General features: G+C 42.2%; 1 protein-coding gene across 1 annotated transcript in view; it reads left to right on the top strand.

The window, feature by feature from the left end:
- Positions 1 to 2,673: 2,673 nt before the first annotated feature.
- Positions 2,674 to 13,320, top strand: part of LOC125537997 (cysteine-rich receptor-like protein kinase 10) — a 28,178-nt gene continuing 17,531 nt past the window's right edge. Inside the window, exon 1 of the mRNA XM_048701310.1 lies at positions 2,674 to 3,134. Coding sequence (XP_048557267.1) covers positions 2,674 to 3,134 — 461 coding nt within the window. The remainder of the gene's footprint in view (positions 3,135 to 13,320) is intronic.

Genomic DNA, 13,320 nt, shown 5'->3' with positions numbered 1-13,320 from the left:
GAATGCTGGAAATGAGCCCAAGAATAAATGGGCTCTGAGAAGGCCGAAAGATAACATGGACTGGAGACGGCCCAACGGAATAATGGGCCGTTAATGGGTATAAAGTGATACACTGTTCATTACGGGCCAGTTTCACCATGGGTCGTTAATGGGTGTAAAGTGATACACTGTTCATTACGGGCCAGTTTCAGCACGGGCTGCTAATGGGCTAAGAGTTACAAAGGGCCTCATATGGGCCGAAAGACGTCATGGGCTATACATGGGCCAGAAGTGAAAACGGGCTGGAATCTATTGGACGGCCCAGATGACGCTACTGGGCCTAATTCGGATAGGGCGTAATGGGCCTTGGGTTAGCGGGCTATAAATGGGCTATATGCGAACAGGTCGTTAACAGGCTTTCCATGGGCCGGCCCGCCAGCATTTGACCAAGTCAAATGGGCCGACCTTTTCACAGGAATGGGCCACTGTTGGGCCGTGCCACGTGTTGACGTATCATAGGCGCCTTCTGTCCAGTGAGTGGATGACATCTGTCCCAACGATGAGCCGACACGTGTTTCCTCTAGCCAATGATGATTTTACATGTGGAAAATCCCCATTGGTCGGGGCTGTTAACGGGTTATCGGATGCAAAACCCAACCCGATAGCTTAACGGCATTCCGTTACGGTGGATGCCACGTGTCGGTCACCCTTGACGAAAGCACTTCTGTGACGCGCGATTTATTGTCATGGAAGTGGACACTTCCATGATGATAATTTTGGTAATGTCATGGAACACTTCTACGATAGCACAGGTATGACTATCTTGATTCTGTCATAAATTTGTCATGGATGTACATGCATGACAAAAAAAGTGACCTACTGTGACAAACACGTATCATCACAGAAGTGTATTTTTTGTAGTGGTATATGTTGGAAATGGTAACGAGCTACAAAGCACACAGGAGGTGGTTGATTGTCCCTGGTTTACTCAAGGGCACGCCTTTTCCTCCACATTCAAAGTCTTGCCTCTAGGATCTTATCACGTGATCCTTGGAATGGACTGGTTGGAATACCACCGCTCGATGTTGATCGATTGGCCACGCAAGTGTATGCAGATTGAGGATCGGGGCCACACAATCGTAATCCAGGGAGTGGCAGCCAAACAGCGGACACATGCGCTAGTATCCAATGCACAATTGGCCAGTGTACACAAGCTATAAGTAGTAGCTTTTATAGTTCACTTGTGCCACAACTCTGAAGCAGAACAAGGGTGGAAATACAATACCAAGAACTTCCCCTTGGAGTAGCAGAAATCTTGCTTGAATTTGAAGGTATCGTCAAGGAACCAACCGAGCTTCTTCCCCCAAGATCATGTGACCACAAGATCCCGCTTATGCTAGGAGCACAACCCATAAATATACGGCCATAAAGACACAAACCTGAGCTCAAGGATGAGATCGAGAGGCAGATACGAGAGCTGTTAAAGCAGGGATAATTCAGAAAAGTGACAGTCTGTTCTCTTCACCAATAATCTTCGTGAAGAAGAAAGATGGAACATGGTGTCTGTGCATTGACTGCTGGCATCTGAACGCACTCACAATCGTCAATCGTTATTCAGTGCCCATCATTGAAGAAATATTGGATGAACTGGCCAGAGCCCAATAGTTTTCAAAGCATGATTTACGCGCGGGCTACCATCAAATCCGCCTCGCGCCAGGTGAAGAACATAAAATAGCTTTCCAGTCCCACTCCAGGCACATCGAGTTAAAGGTGGTGCCTTTGGAGCCACGGGAGGACCAACCACCTTCCTAGGTTCTATGAACACAACTCTGCACCCCGTCCTCAGAAAATGTGCAATGGTCTTCTTTGACGACATCATCATCTTCAATCGCTCACTTGCACAACATCTTCAGCACCCGCGCGAAGTGTTGTCGCTATTGCGGAAGGACCAATGGGTCATCAAAGATCTAAGTGTGAATTCGCCCAGCAAGAATTGAACTACCTGGGCCACACTATCTCAGCTGACGGTGTTTCGACGGATAAAAGCAAGATTTAGCAAGTCTCAGTGTGGCCAACACCAACTACAATGAAAGAGGTGCGCTCATTCTTAGGATTGGCAGGCTACTACCAGCACTTTGTTCGCCACTTCGGCACAATTTCACGGCCACTCACCAACCTCCTACGCAAGAACCAACATTTTCAATGGACAACAGCTACAGACGAAGCATTTTCAGCTTTGTAGAACGCATTGGTGTCGGCCCCTACACTGGCGCTCCTGGACTTCACGAAACCATTCATCATAGAGACTATCACCTGTGAATACGGGGTTGGCGCAGTCTTACAGCAGGAAGGGCAACCAATTGCCTACCTTAGCAAGGCCCTGGGTCCCAGGACAAGAGGGCTTTCCACCTATGAAAAAGAATACCTCACAATGGTGCTTGCGGTGGATCAATGGCGTGCCTACCTTCAGTTCTCGGAGTCACCATCAAAACAGACCAAAAATGTCTAGTACATCTGGAAGAATAGCGACTACACACGCCATGGCAGCAAAAGGCTTTCACCAAACTCCTTAGGTTGTAGTACCGCATCTGTTATCGTAAAGGAACTGAAAATAGTGCCACCGATGCCCTATCAAGGCGACCAGTGGCAAGCAATGCCCAACAACACACTGTCTCGGTCTGCCAGCCTGCGTGGATGCAGGAGGTCACTCAAGGCTACGCGCAAGACCCCAAAACCCAACAATTGATCACACAGTTGGCACTGGCGCCCATAGCGGATGGCAAGTTCACGTTCAATCAAGGGATCCTCTGGTTCAAAGGAAGAGTGTGGCTGGGGAATAATCAAAAGATGCAAACACAAATCATGAGAGCTATGCACAACAGCGCGTTAGGGAGGCACTCAGGGTTCCCCGCGACTTACAACCAGATCAAGCAACTTTTTACGTGGCCAAGCATGAAAGCGCAGATCAAGGCACACGTGCAGGCATGCCACATTTGCAAGCAGGTGAAACCAGATAGTTCACCGTACCTGGGGTTGTTGCACCCTTTGCTTGTGGCCAAACGATGCTGGGACATCGTGTCGCTCGACTTCATCGAGGGGTTGCCAGCATCTGGGAGAACAAACTGCATTCTGGTCGTGGTTGACACGTTCTCCAAGTAACTTCTTTCCAGTAGCTCACCCCCTACACAGCTCAAGGAATTGCGCGGCTTTATATCGACCACATCACAAACAACATGGTATCCCAGATGCCCTTGTATCAAACAAAGATCTAGTTTTTACAAGCAAAGTTTGGCAAACCATATTCAAGCTGCAATGGGTGGATTTGAAAATGAGCTCCGCACATCATCCGCAGACGGGCGGCCAGACAGAGCGAGTCAACCAATGTCCTAAGACATACCTTCGTTGTTATGTTCAAAGCGCACCCAAAACTTGGAGTAAGTGGCTGGCATTAGCAGAATTTTGGTACAACACGGCATTTCACTCCATGCTGGGCAAGACACCATTCATGGTGGTGTATGGGCAAGAACCCAAGCAGCTGGGGATCACTTCCTACCATGCAGCACCACTACCAGAACTCAACTCTTGGTTGGAAGAGCGACAACTCATGCAAGACCTCCTGAGATATGATACGTCTCCAACATATATATATTTTTTGATTATTCCATACTGTTATATTATCATTATTGGATGTTTTACAATCATTTTATATCATTTATTGGGACTAACCTAGTGACATAGTGCCCAGTGCTAGTTGTTGTTTTTTGCTTTTTTTTACATCACAGAAAATTAATATCAAACGGAGTCCAAATGTAGCGAAACTTGTTGTGGAATTTTTCTAGACCAGAAGACACCCAATGGGCCAGAGAAGCACCTAGGGGTGCCCCGAGGGGGGCACAACCCCCCAGGGCGCGCCTGGGCCCCCAGGCGCGCCCAGGTGGGTTGTGCCCACCTCGGTGGCGTCCCGCACCGCCTCTTTGCTCTATAAATACCCCAATATTCCAGAAACCCTAGGGTAGTCGACGAAAATCAATTCCAGCCACTACAAGTTCCAGAAACCACAGATCCAATCTACACACCATCATGAAGGGGTTCATCATCCTCATTGGTGCCTCTCATATGATGCGTGAGTAGTCTTTTGTAGACCTACGGGTCTGTAGTTAGTAGCTAGATGGCTTCCTCTCTACCTCTCTCCCCCCTCTCTCTCTCTCTCTTGATTCACAATACAATGGTCTCTTGGAGATCTATTTGATGTAACTCTTTTTGCAGTGTGTTTGTTGGGATCCGATGAACTTTGAGTTTATGATCAGATCTATGTTTTTATCCATGAAAGTTATTTGAGTCTTTTGATCTCTTATATGCATGATTACTTATAGCCTCGTATTTCTTCTTCAAATCTTTGGTCTAGTTAGGCCAACTAGATCGACTTTTCTTGCCATGGGAAGAGGTGCATTGTGATGGGTTCGATCTTATGGTGCTTCATCCCAGTGATAGAAGGGGAACCGACATGTATGTATCATTGCGGTTAAGGATAACAAGATGGGGTCTATTTCTATATATATAGATCTTGTCTACATCATGTCATCGTTCTTATTGCATTACTCCATTTCTCCATGAACTTAATACACTAGATGCATGTTGGATAGCGGTCGATGTGTGGGTAATAGTAGTAGATGCAAGAAGGAGTCGGTCTACTAATCTTGGACGTGATGACTATAGAATTATCATTGCCTGGATATCATCATGATTATTCGAAGTTCTATCAATTGCCCAACAGTAATTTTTTTACCCACCGTTGCTACTTTTCTCGAGAGAAGCCACTAGTGAAACCTATTGCCCTGGGGTCTCTTCTTTATTATATTTGCCTTAGCGATCTATTTTTATTTGCTTTTATTTTCAGATCTATTAAACCAAAATTACAAAAATAACTTGCTGCAATTTTTATTTATTTACTTTATCTCACGTTCCTGCAAGATCTATTTATCCAATCTACTACAATTTTACCTATCTTTTTACCCGTGAGGGGTTGACAACCCCTCTCTTACGTCAGGTTGCAAGTATTTGTTCTTTGTGTGTAGGAGCTGTTTACATGGTGTTTCGTGGTTCTCCTGCTGGTTAGATAACTTGGTCTCATCACTCAGGGAAATACCTACCGTAGCTGTGCTGCATCATCCCTTCCTCTTTGGGGAAATACCGACGTAGTTCAAGCCACATCAAAAGCAATTTTTGGTGTCGTTGCCGGGGAGGATTCACGTCTGCCGTCAACTTGCCAATTTCTGGCGCCATTGCCGGGATACATCATCAACATCTACCATGTTCCTAATCACAAATCTTATCTCCTTGCAATTTACATTATTTGCCATTTGCCTCTCGTTTTCCTCTCCCCCACTTGACAAAAATTTGCCGTTTTATTCGCCCTCTTTTTTGTTTCGCCGTTTTCTCGTTAGATCTATCTTTTTGCTTGCAATCATGAGTGATTTTGGTACGGCAGAAATAGATCATGGCCTAACTCCTAAAATTGGACGATCTGGCAATCTGGATGCTAAAACTTTTATATTGGGGCAAGGGAATGTTATAGGAAAAGAACGTATCCAAGAATTTTTCAATTGTGTTGGAAATTTAAGTCTTGATGATGCTCCTATTCTTAAGAGGGCTAAATCTTATGTGGAAGCTATTTCAAAACTAGTTATGAAACTTGAAAATAAACTTATCCATACCCATCCTACCTTGCAGAGATTATTTTTTGAGCTACCCACTATAAAGAATCCTAAAGCTAAAAAGTTAGCCACCCTTGTTCTTATGAATGAATTTGATTACATAATACAGGAAGCTAGAGAAAATTTTCGGTTCTATGGTATCAATCATGAAAAACCGATCATAGATGAAATTCTTTATAATAGTGATTATGTGCTAAGACATTTGCTTGGGGATAATCAAATCTTTGATGAGAATCTTAAAAAGGAAGTCCCTGCTTTAGATATAATCCAACATGTTTTCAATGATGTTAATTAAAACTATTCTTGGATTGTTGCCGGAAATAAAAAAGGATATGATGATAAGCAACTTGATAGTGCTAAGGTCTGTATGGATAAAATGTTCTATGTTGTCTTTACAAAACCCCTAATAAGGACATCTCTAAGGAAAATAAAAACAAAGATGGCAATACTTGATCCTTTGCATTATGCCTACCTAGGGCATAAAACAATAGCGCTTGCTGGGAGGCAACCCAATGAATAAAATTTATTTTTCTCTTTTTCTTTCTGTTCTTGAGTGTTTGCACAATTATGCTACTGTTATGATTGTGTTTTTCAGTTTTAATTCATGTTTCTGCCAAGCAAACCCTTTGGGATCATGTTGGGTGATAGTTGATTTGATCTTTCTGAAAAACAGAAACTTTTGTGCCCAGAAAAATAATTTTCATTTTTAATAGAAGCGCGATAAAATACTAATTGTTTTTTCAGAAGATTATTATACAAATTGCTGATGTTGTCCTAATTTTTCAGAATTTTTGGAGTTACATAAGTATTTGAAATGTCCAGATTACTACAGACTATTCTTTTTTGACAGATTCTGTTTTCTTTGCGTTGTGTGCTTGTTTTGATGATTCTATGGCTTTATTTGAAGAGTTTTGCCATAGAAGAGTTGGAATACAGTATATATAATGTAAAAATAAAATATGAATGGGTTTGCAATAGTACTGATAGTATGATTTGCTTGCTTATACTAACGGATCTCACGAAGGTTTTGTTGAATTTTGTGTGATTGAAGTTTTCAAGTTTTGGGTGACTTTATGATGGATGAAGGAATAAGGATTAGCAAAAGGCTAAGCTTGGGGATGCCCATGGCACCCCAAGATAATATCCAAGAAGTATTAAGCAACTAAGCTTGGGGATCCCCCCAAGTGGCATCCCCTCTTTCTTCTAACGACCATCGGTATTTTACTTGAAACTATATTTTTATTCATCACATATCTATGAGTTTTGCTTGGAGCGTCTTGTATGATATGAGTCTTTGCTTGTTTTGCTTTGTGTTTTTAGTCATGAATCCTTGTTGGACACACTTATTTGAGAGATCCAAAATTATGCCATGACTTGTTAGAATTGCTCTCTATGCTTCACTTAAATCTTTATGAGCAATGGAATTGCTCTTGTGCTTCACTTATATCTTTTTGAGCACGGTGTTCTTTAGTATTTTTGAAGAAACACTATCATTCTTCACTTAGATTTATTTGAGAGTTAGTAATTTTTTTAGAAATACTCTCTTGCCTCACTTAAATTATTTTCAGAGAAGAAAATGTTTATGCTCATGTTCTTCACTTATATTTGTTTGAGCTTATTAAAAGCAACATATGAAATTAGTCCCAAAGTGATAGATATCCAAGGAGGATATAATAAAAACTTTCATGAAGATCATTGGACAAAATAAACTTGATTCCTTCTAATAGTTTTGAGATATGATGGTAGTGATATGTGAGTCATGTTGATGACTAATTATGCTTTAGTAAGAATATTGGTGTTAAGGTTTGTGATTCCCTATGCAAGCACGAAAGTCAACAATTATGCAATGTAATTACATCCTACTTGTGGTGCATTATTCAGTGTTAGTTATGCCTAATGCTCGCTTATGAGATTTTCTGTTTCTTGGTTGGTCGCTTCTCAATCTTTTGCTAGCCTTCATTTTGCACTAAGTATGATCACTACTTGTGCATCCAAAATCCTTTAAACCAGTCTTGCCACATGAGTCCACTATATCTACCTATATGCTGTATTCTTTTGTCGATCTAAGCAATTTTGTATATGCCATCTCTAATTTTCAAAATAAACTTCTCTTTTGTGTGCTCGTACCACTCATGAAACAGTAGGGGGTGGCTGATATATTTCCATGCTAGATGTGTTATTCTCAAGATGAGTGTTTATTCACTTGTCATTGCACGAGACTACGGCAAAGGTATTAGGGATGCCCAGTGCCGAGATGAAAAACGAATTTACTTTATGTTGTCAAATAATAAATTCCTTGGAAAGTGTTGGTATGGAAGTCACCCGTGGATACAGTTAGCCATGGAAAGTGAAAGTATGGTGGAAAAAGGAATAAACTTTATTTTCTTTTTTGGGAACTGCCTATGATATATCTAGCATGGAAAGTATTGGGTGAAGGAAATATGCCCTAGAGGCAATAATAAAGTTATTATTTATTTCCTTATATCATGATAAATGTTTATCATTCATGCTAGAATTGTATTAACCGGAAACATAATACATGTGTGAATACATAGACAAACAGAGTGTCACTAGTATGCCTCTACTTGACTAGCTCGTTAATCAAAGATGGTTATGTTTCCTAACCATGAACAAAGAGTTGTTATTTGATTAATGGGATCACATCATTAGATGAATGATCTAATTGACATGACCCATTCCGTTAGCTTAGCACCTGATCGTTTAGTATGTTGCTATTGCTTTCTTCATGACTTATACATGTTCCTATGACTATGAGATTATGCAGCTCCTGTTTGCCGGAGGAACACTTTGTGTGCTACCAAACGTCACAACGTAACTGGGTGATTATAAAGGTGCTCTATAGGTGTCTCCAAAGGTACATGTTGGGTTGGCGTATTTCGAGATTAGGATTTGTCACTCCGATCGTCGGAGAGGTATCTCTGGGCCCTCTCGGTAATGCACATCACATAAGCCTTGCAAGCATTGCAACTAATGAGTTAGTTGCGAGATGATGTATTACGAAACGAGTAAAGAGACTTGCGGTAACGAGGTTGAACTAGGTATTGGATACCGACGATCGAATCTCAGGCAAGTAACATACCGATGACAAAGGGAACAACGTATGTTGTTATGCGGTCTGACCGATAAAAGATCTTCGTAGAATATGTACGAACCAATATGGGCATCCAGGTCTCGCTATTGTTTATTGACCAGAGACGTGTCTCGGTCATGTCTACATTGTTCTCGAACCCGTAGGGTCCGCACGCTTAAGGTTTCGATGACAGTTATATTATGAGTTTATGCATTTTTATGTACTGAAGGTTGTTCGGAGTCTCGGATGTGATCACGGACATGACGAGGAGTCTCGAAATGGTCGAGACATAAAGATTGATATATTGGAAGCCTATGTTTGGATATCGGAAGTGTTCCGGGTGAAATCGGGATTTTACCGGAGTACCGGGAGGTTACCGGAACCCCCCGGGAGATATATGGGCCTTAGTGGGCCTTAGTGGAAGAGAGTAGAGGTAGCCAGAGATGGGCCGCGTGCCCCTCCCCTCCCTTGGTCCGAATAGGACAAGGAGAGGGGGACGGCCCCCCTTCCTCCTCTCTCTCCTCCGTGAATCCTATTCCAACTAGGAAAAGGGGGGAAGTCCTACTCCCGGAGGGAGTAGGACTCCTCCTGGCGCGCCTCCTCTTGGCCGCCCCCCCCCCTTTGAGCCTTTATATACGGAGGCAGGGGCACCCCCTAGAGACACAAGTTGATCCTCGTGATCATATTCTTAGCCGTGTGCGGTGCCCCCTTCCACCATAGTCCTCGATAATATTGTAGCAGTGCTTAGGCGAAGCCCTGCGACATTAGTACATCAAGATCATCACCACGCCGTCGTGCTGACGGAACTCTTCCCCGACACTTTGCTGGATCGGAGTCCGGGGATCGTCATCGAGCTGAACGTGTGCTAGAACTCGGAGGTGCCGTAGTTTCGGTGCTTGATCGGTCGGGCCATGAAGACGTACGACTACATCAACCTAACGCTTCCGTTGTTGATCTACAAGGGTACGTAGATCACACTCTCCCCTCTTGTTGCTATGCATCACCATGATCTTGCGTATGCGTAGGAAATTTTTTGAAATTACTACATTACCCAACAGTGGTATCAGAGCCAGGTTTTATGTGTTGATGTTATATGCACGAGTAGAACACAAGTGAGTTGTGGGCGATATAAGTCATACTGCTTACCAGCATGTCATACTTTGGTTCGGCGGTATTGTTGGACGAAGCGGCCCGGACCGACATTACGCGTACGCTTACGCGAGACCGGTTCTCCCGACGTGCTTTGCACAAAGGTGGCTAGAGGGTGATAGTTTCTCCAACTTTAGTTGAACCGAGTGTGGCTACGCCAAGTCCTTGCGAAGGTTAAAACAGCACCAACTTGACAAACTATCATTGTGGTTTTTGATGCATAGGTAAGAACGGTTCTTGCTAAGCCCGTAGCAGCCACGTAAAACTTGCAACAACAAAGTAGAGGACGTCTAACTTGTTTTTGCAGGGCATATTGTGATGTGATATGGTCAAGGTGTGATGAGATATAAGTTGTTGTATGAGATGATCATGTTTTGTTGAAGTTATCAGCAACTGGCAAAATCCTTATGGTTGTCTCTCTATTGCATAAGATGCAAGCGTCCAATAATTGCTTTACTTTATCGCTATGCGGTAGCAATAGTTGCAAGAGCAATTGTTGGCGAGACAACCACGTGACGACACATTGATATAGATCAAGATGATGGAGATCATGGTGTCATGCCGGTGACGATATAGATCATGACAGTACTTTGGAGATGGAGATCAAAGAAGCAAGATGACGATGGCCATATCATGTCACATATTTTGATTGCATATGATGTTTATCTTTTATACATCTTATTTTTGCTTAGTTTGACGGTAGCATTTTAAGATGATCTCTCACTAATTATCAAGAAGTGTTCTCCCTGAGTATGCACCGTTGCGAAAGTTCTTCGTGCTGAGACACCACGTGATGATCGGGTGTGATAGGCTCTACGTTCAAATACAACGGGTGCAAAACAGTTGCACACGCGGAATACTCAGGTTATACTTGACGAGCCAAGCATATACAGATATGGCCTCGGAACACGGAGACCGAAAGGTCGAGCGTGAATCATATAGTAGATATGATCAACATAGTGATGTTCACCATTGAAACTACTCCATCTCACGTGATGATCGGGCATGGTTTAGTTGATATGGATCACGTGATCACTTAGAGGATTAGAGGGATGTCTATCTAAGTGGGAGTTCTTAAGTAATATGATTAATTGAACTTAAATTTATCATGAACTTAGTCCTGGTAGTATTTTGCAAATTATGTTGTAGATCAATAGCTCGCGTTGTTGCTTCCCTGTGTTTATTTTGATATGTTCCTAGAGAAAATTGTGTTGAAAGATGTTAGTAGCAATGATGCGGATTGGATCCGTGATCTGAGGTTTATCCTTATTGCTGCACAGAAGAATTATGTCCTTGATGCACCGCTAGGTGACAGACCTATTGCAGGAGTAGATGCAGACGTTATGAACGTTTGGCTAGCTCAATATGATGACTACTTGATAGTTTAGTGCACCATGCTTAACGGCTTAGAATCGGGACTTCAAAGACGTTCTGAACGTCATGGACCATATGAGATGTTCCAGGAGTTAAAGTTAATATTTCAAGCAAATACCCGAGTTGAGAGATATGAAGTCTCCAACAAGTTCTATAGCTAAAAGATGGAGGAGAATCGCTCAACTAGTGAGCATGTGCTCAGATTGTCTGGATACTACAATCACTTGAATCAAGTGGGAGTTAATCTTCCAGATAAAATAGTGATTGACAGAATTCTCTAGTCACCATCACCAAGTTAGTAGAACTTCGTGATGAACTATGATATGCAAGGGATAACGGAAATGATCCCCAAGCTCTTCATGATGCTAAAATCGATGAAGGTAGAAATCAAGAAAAACATCAAGGGTTCATGGTAGACAAGACCACTAGTTTCAAGAAAAGGGCAAAAGGAAGAAGGGGAACTTCAAGAAGAACGGCAATCAAGTTGCTGCTCAAGTGAAGAAGCCCAAGTCTGGTCCTAAGCCTGAGACTAAGTGCATCTACTGCAAAGGAACTGATCACTGGAAGCGGAACTACCCCAAGTGATTGGCGGATAAGAAGGATGGCAAAGTGAACATAAGTATATTTGGTATACATGTTATTGATGTGTGCTTTACTAGTGTTTATAGCAACCCCTCGACATTTGATACTAGTTCAGTTGCTAAGAGTAGTAACTCAAAACGGGAGTTGCAGAATAAACAGAAACTAGTAAAGGGTGAGGTGACGATGTGTGTTGGAAGTAGTTCCAAGATTGATATGATCATCATCGCACACTCCCTATACTTTCGGGATTAGTGTTGAAACTAAATAAGTGTTATTTGGTGTTTGCGTTGAGCATGAATATTATTTGATCATGTTTATTGCAATACGGTTATTCATTAAAGTCAGAGAATAATTGTTGTTCTGTTTACATGAATAAAACCTTCGATGGTCATACACCCAATGAAAATAGTTCGTTGGATCTCGATCGTAGTGATACACATATTCATAATATTGAAGCCAAAAAGATGCAAAGTTAATAATGATAGTGCAACTTATTGGTGGCACTGCCGTTTAGGTCATATTGGTGTAAAGCGCATGAAGAAACTCCATGCTGATGGGCTTTTGGAATCACTTGATTATGAATCACTTGATGCTTGCGAACCATGCCTCATGGGCAAGATGACTAAAACGCCGTTCTCCGGAACTATGGAGCGAGCAACTGACTTATTGGAAATAATACATACTGATGTATGCCATCCGATGAGTGTTGAGGCTCGCGGCAGGTATCATTATTTTCTGATCTTCACAGATGATTTGAGCAGATATGAGTATATCTACTTGATGAAACACAAGTCTGAAACATTTGAAAAGTTCAAAGAATTTCAGAGTGAAGTGGAGAATCATCGTAACAAGAAAATAAAAGTTTCTACGATATGATCGCAGAGGTGAAATATTTGAGTTACGAGTTTGGCCTTCAGTTAAAACAATGTGAAATAGTTTCACTACTCACGCCACCTGGAACACCACAGTGTAATGGTGTGTCCGAACGTCGTAATCGTACTTTACTTGATATGGTGCGATCTATGATGTCTCTTACAGATTTACTGCTATCGTTTTGGGGTTATGCATTAGAGACAGCTACATTCACATTAAATAGGGCACCATCTAAGTCCGTTGAGACGACACAATCTGAATTGTGGTTTGGCAAGAAACCAAAGTTGCCGTTTCTTAAAGTTTGGGGTTGTGATGCTTATATGAAAAAGTTTCATCCTGATAAGCTCAAACCCAAATCGGAGAAATATGTCTTCATAGGATACCCAAAGGAGACTGTTGGGTACACCTTCTATCACAGATCCGAAGGCAAATTATTCATTGCTGAGAATAGATCCTTTCTAGAGAAGGAGTTTCTCTCGAAAGAAGTGAGTGGGAGGAAAGTAGAACTTGATGAGGTAACTGTACCTGCTCCCTTATTGGAAAGTAGTACATCACAGA

Source organism: Triticum urartu, chromosome 2 (assembly GCF_003073215.2).
Source record: "Triticum urartu cultivar G1812 chromosome 2, Tu2.1, whole genome shotgun sequence".
NCBI lineage: Eukaryota > Viridiplantae > Streptophyta > Magnoliopsida > Poales > Poaceae > Triticum > Triticum urartu.
This window is presented reverse-complemented; position numbering and strand designations above follow the sequence as displayed.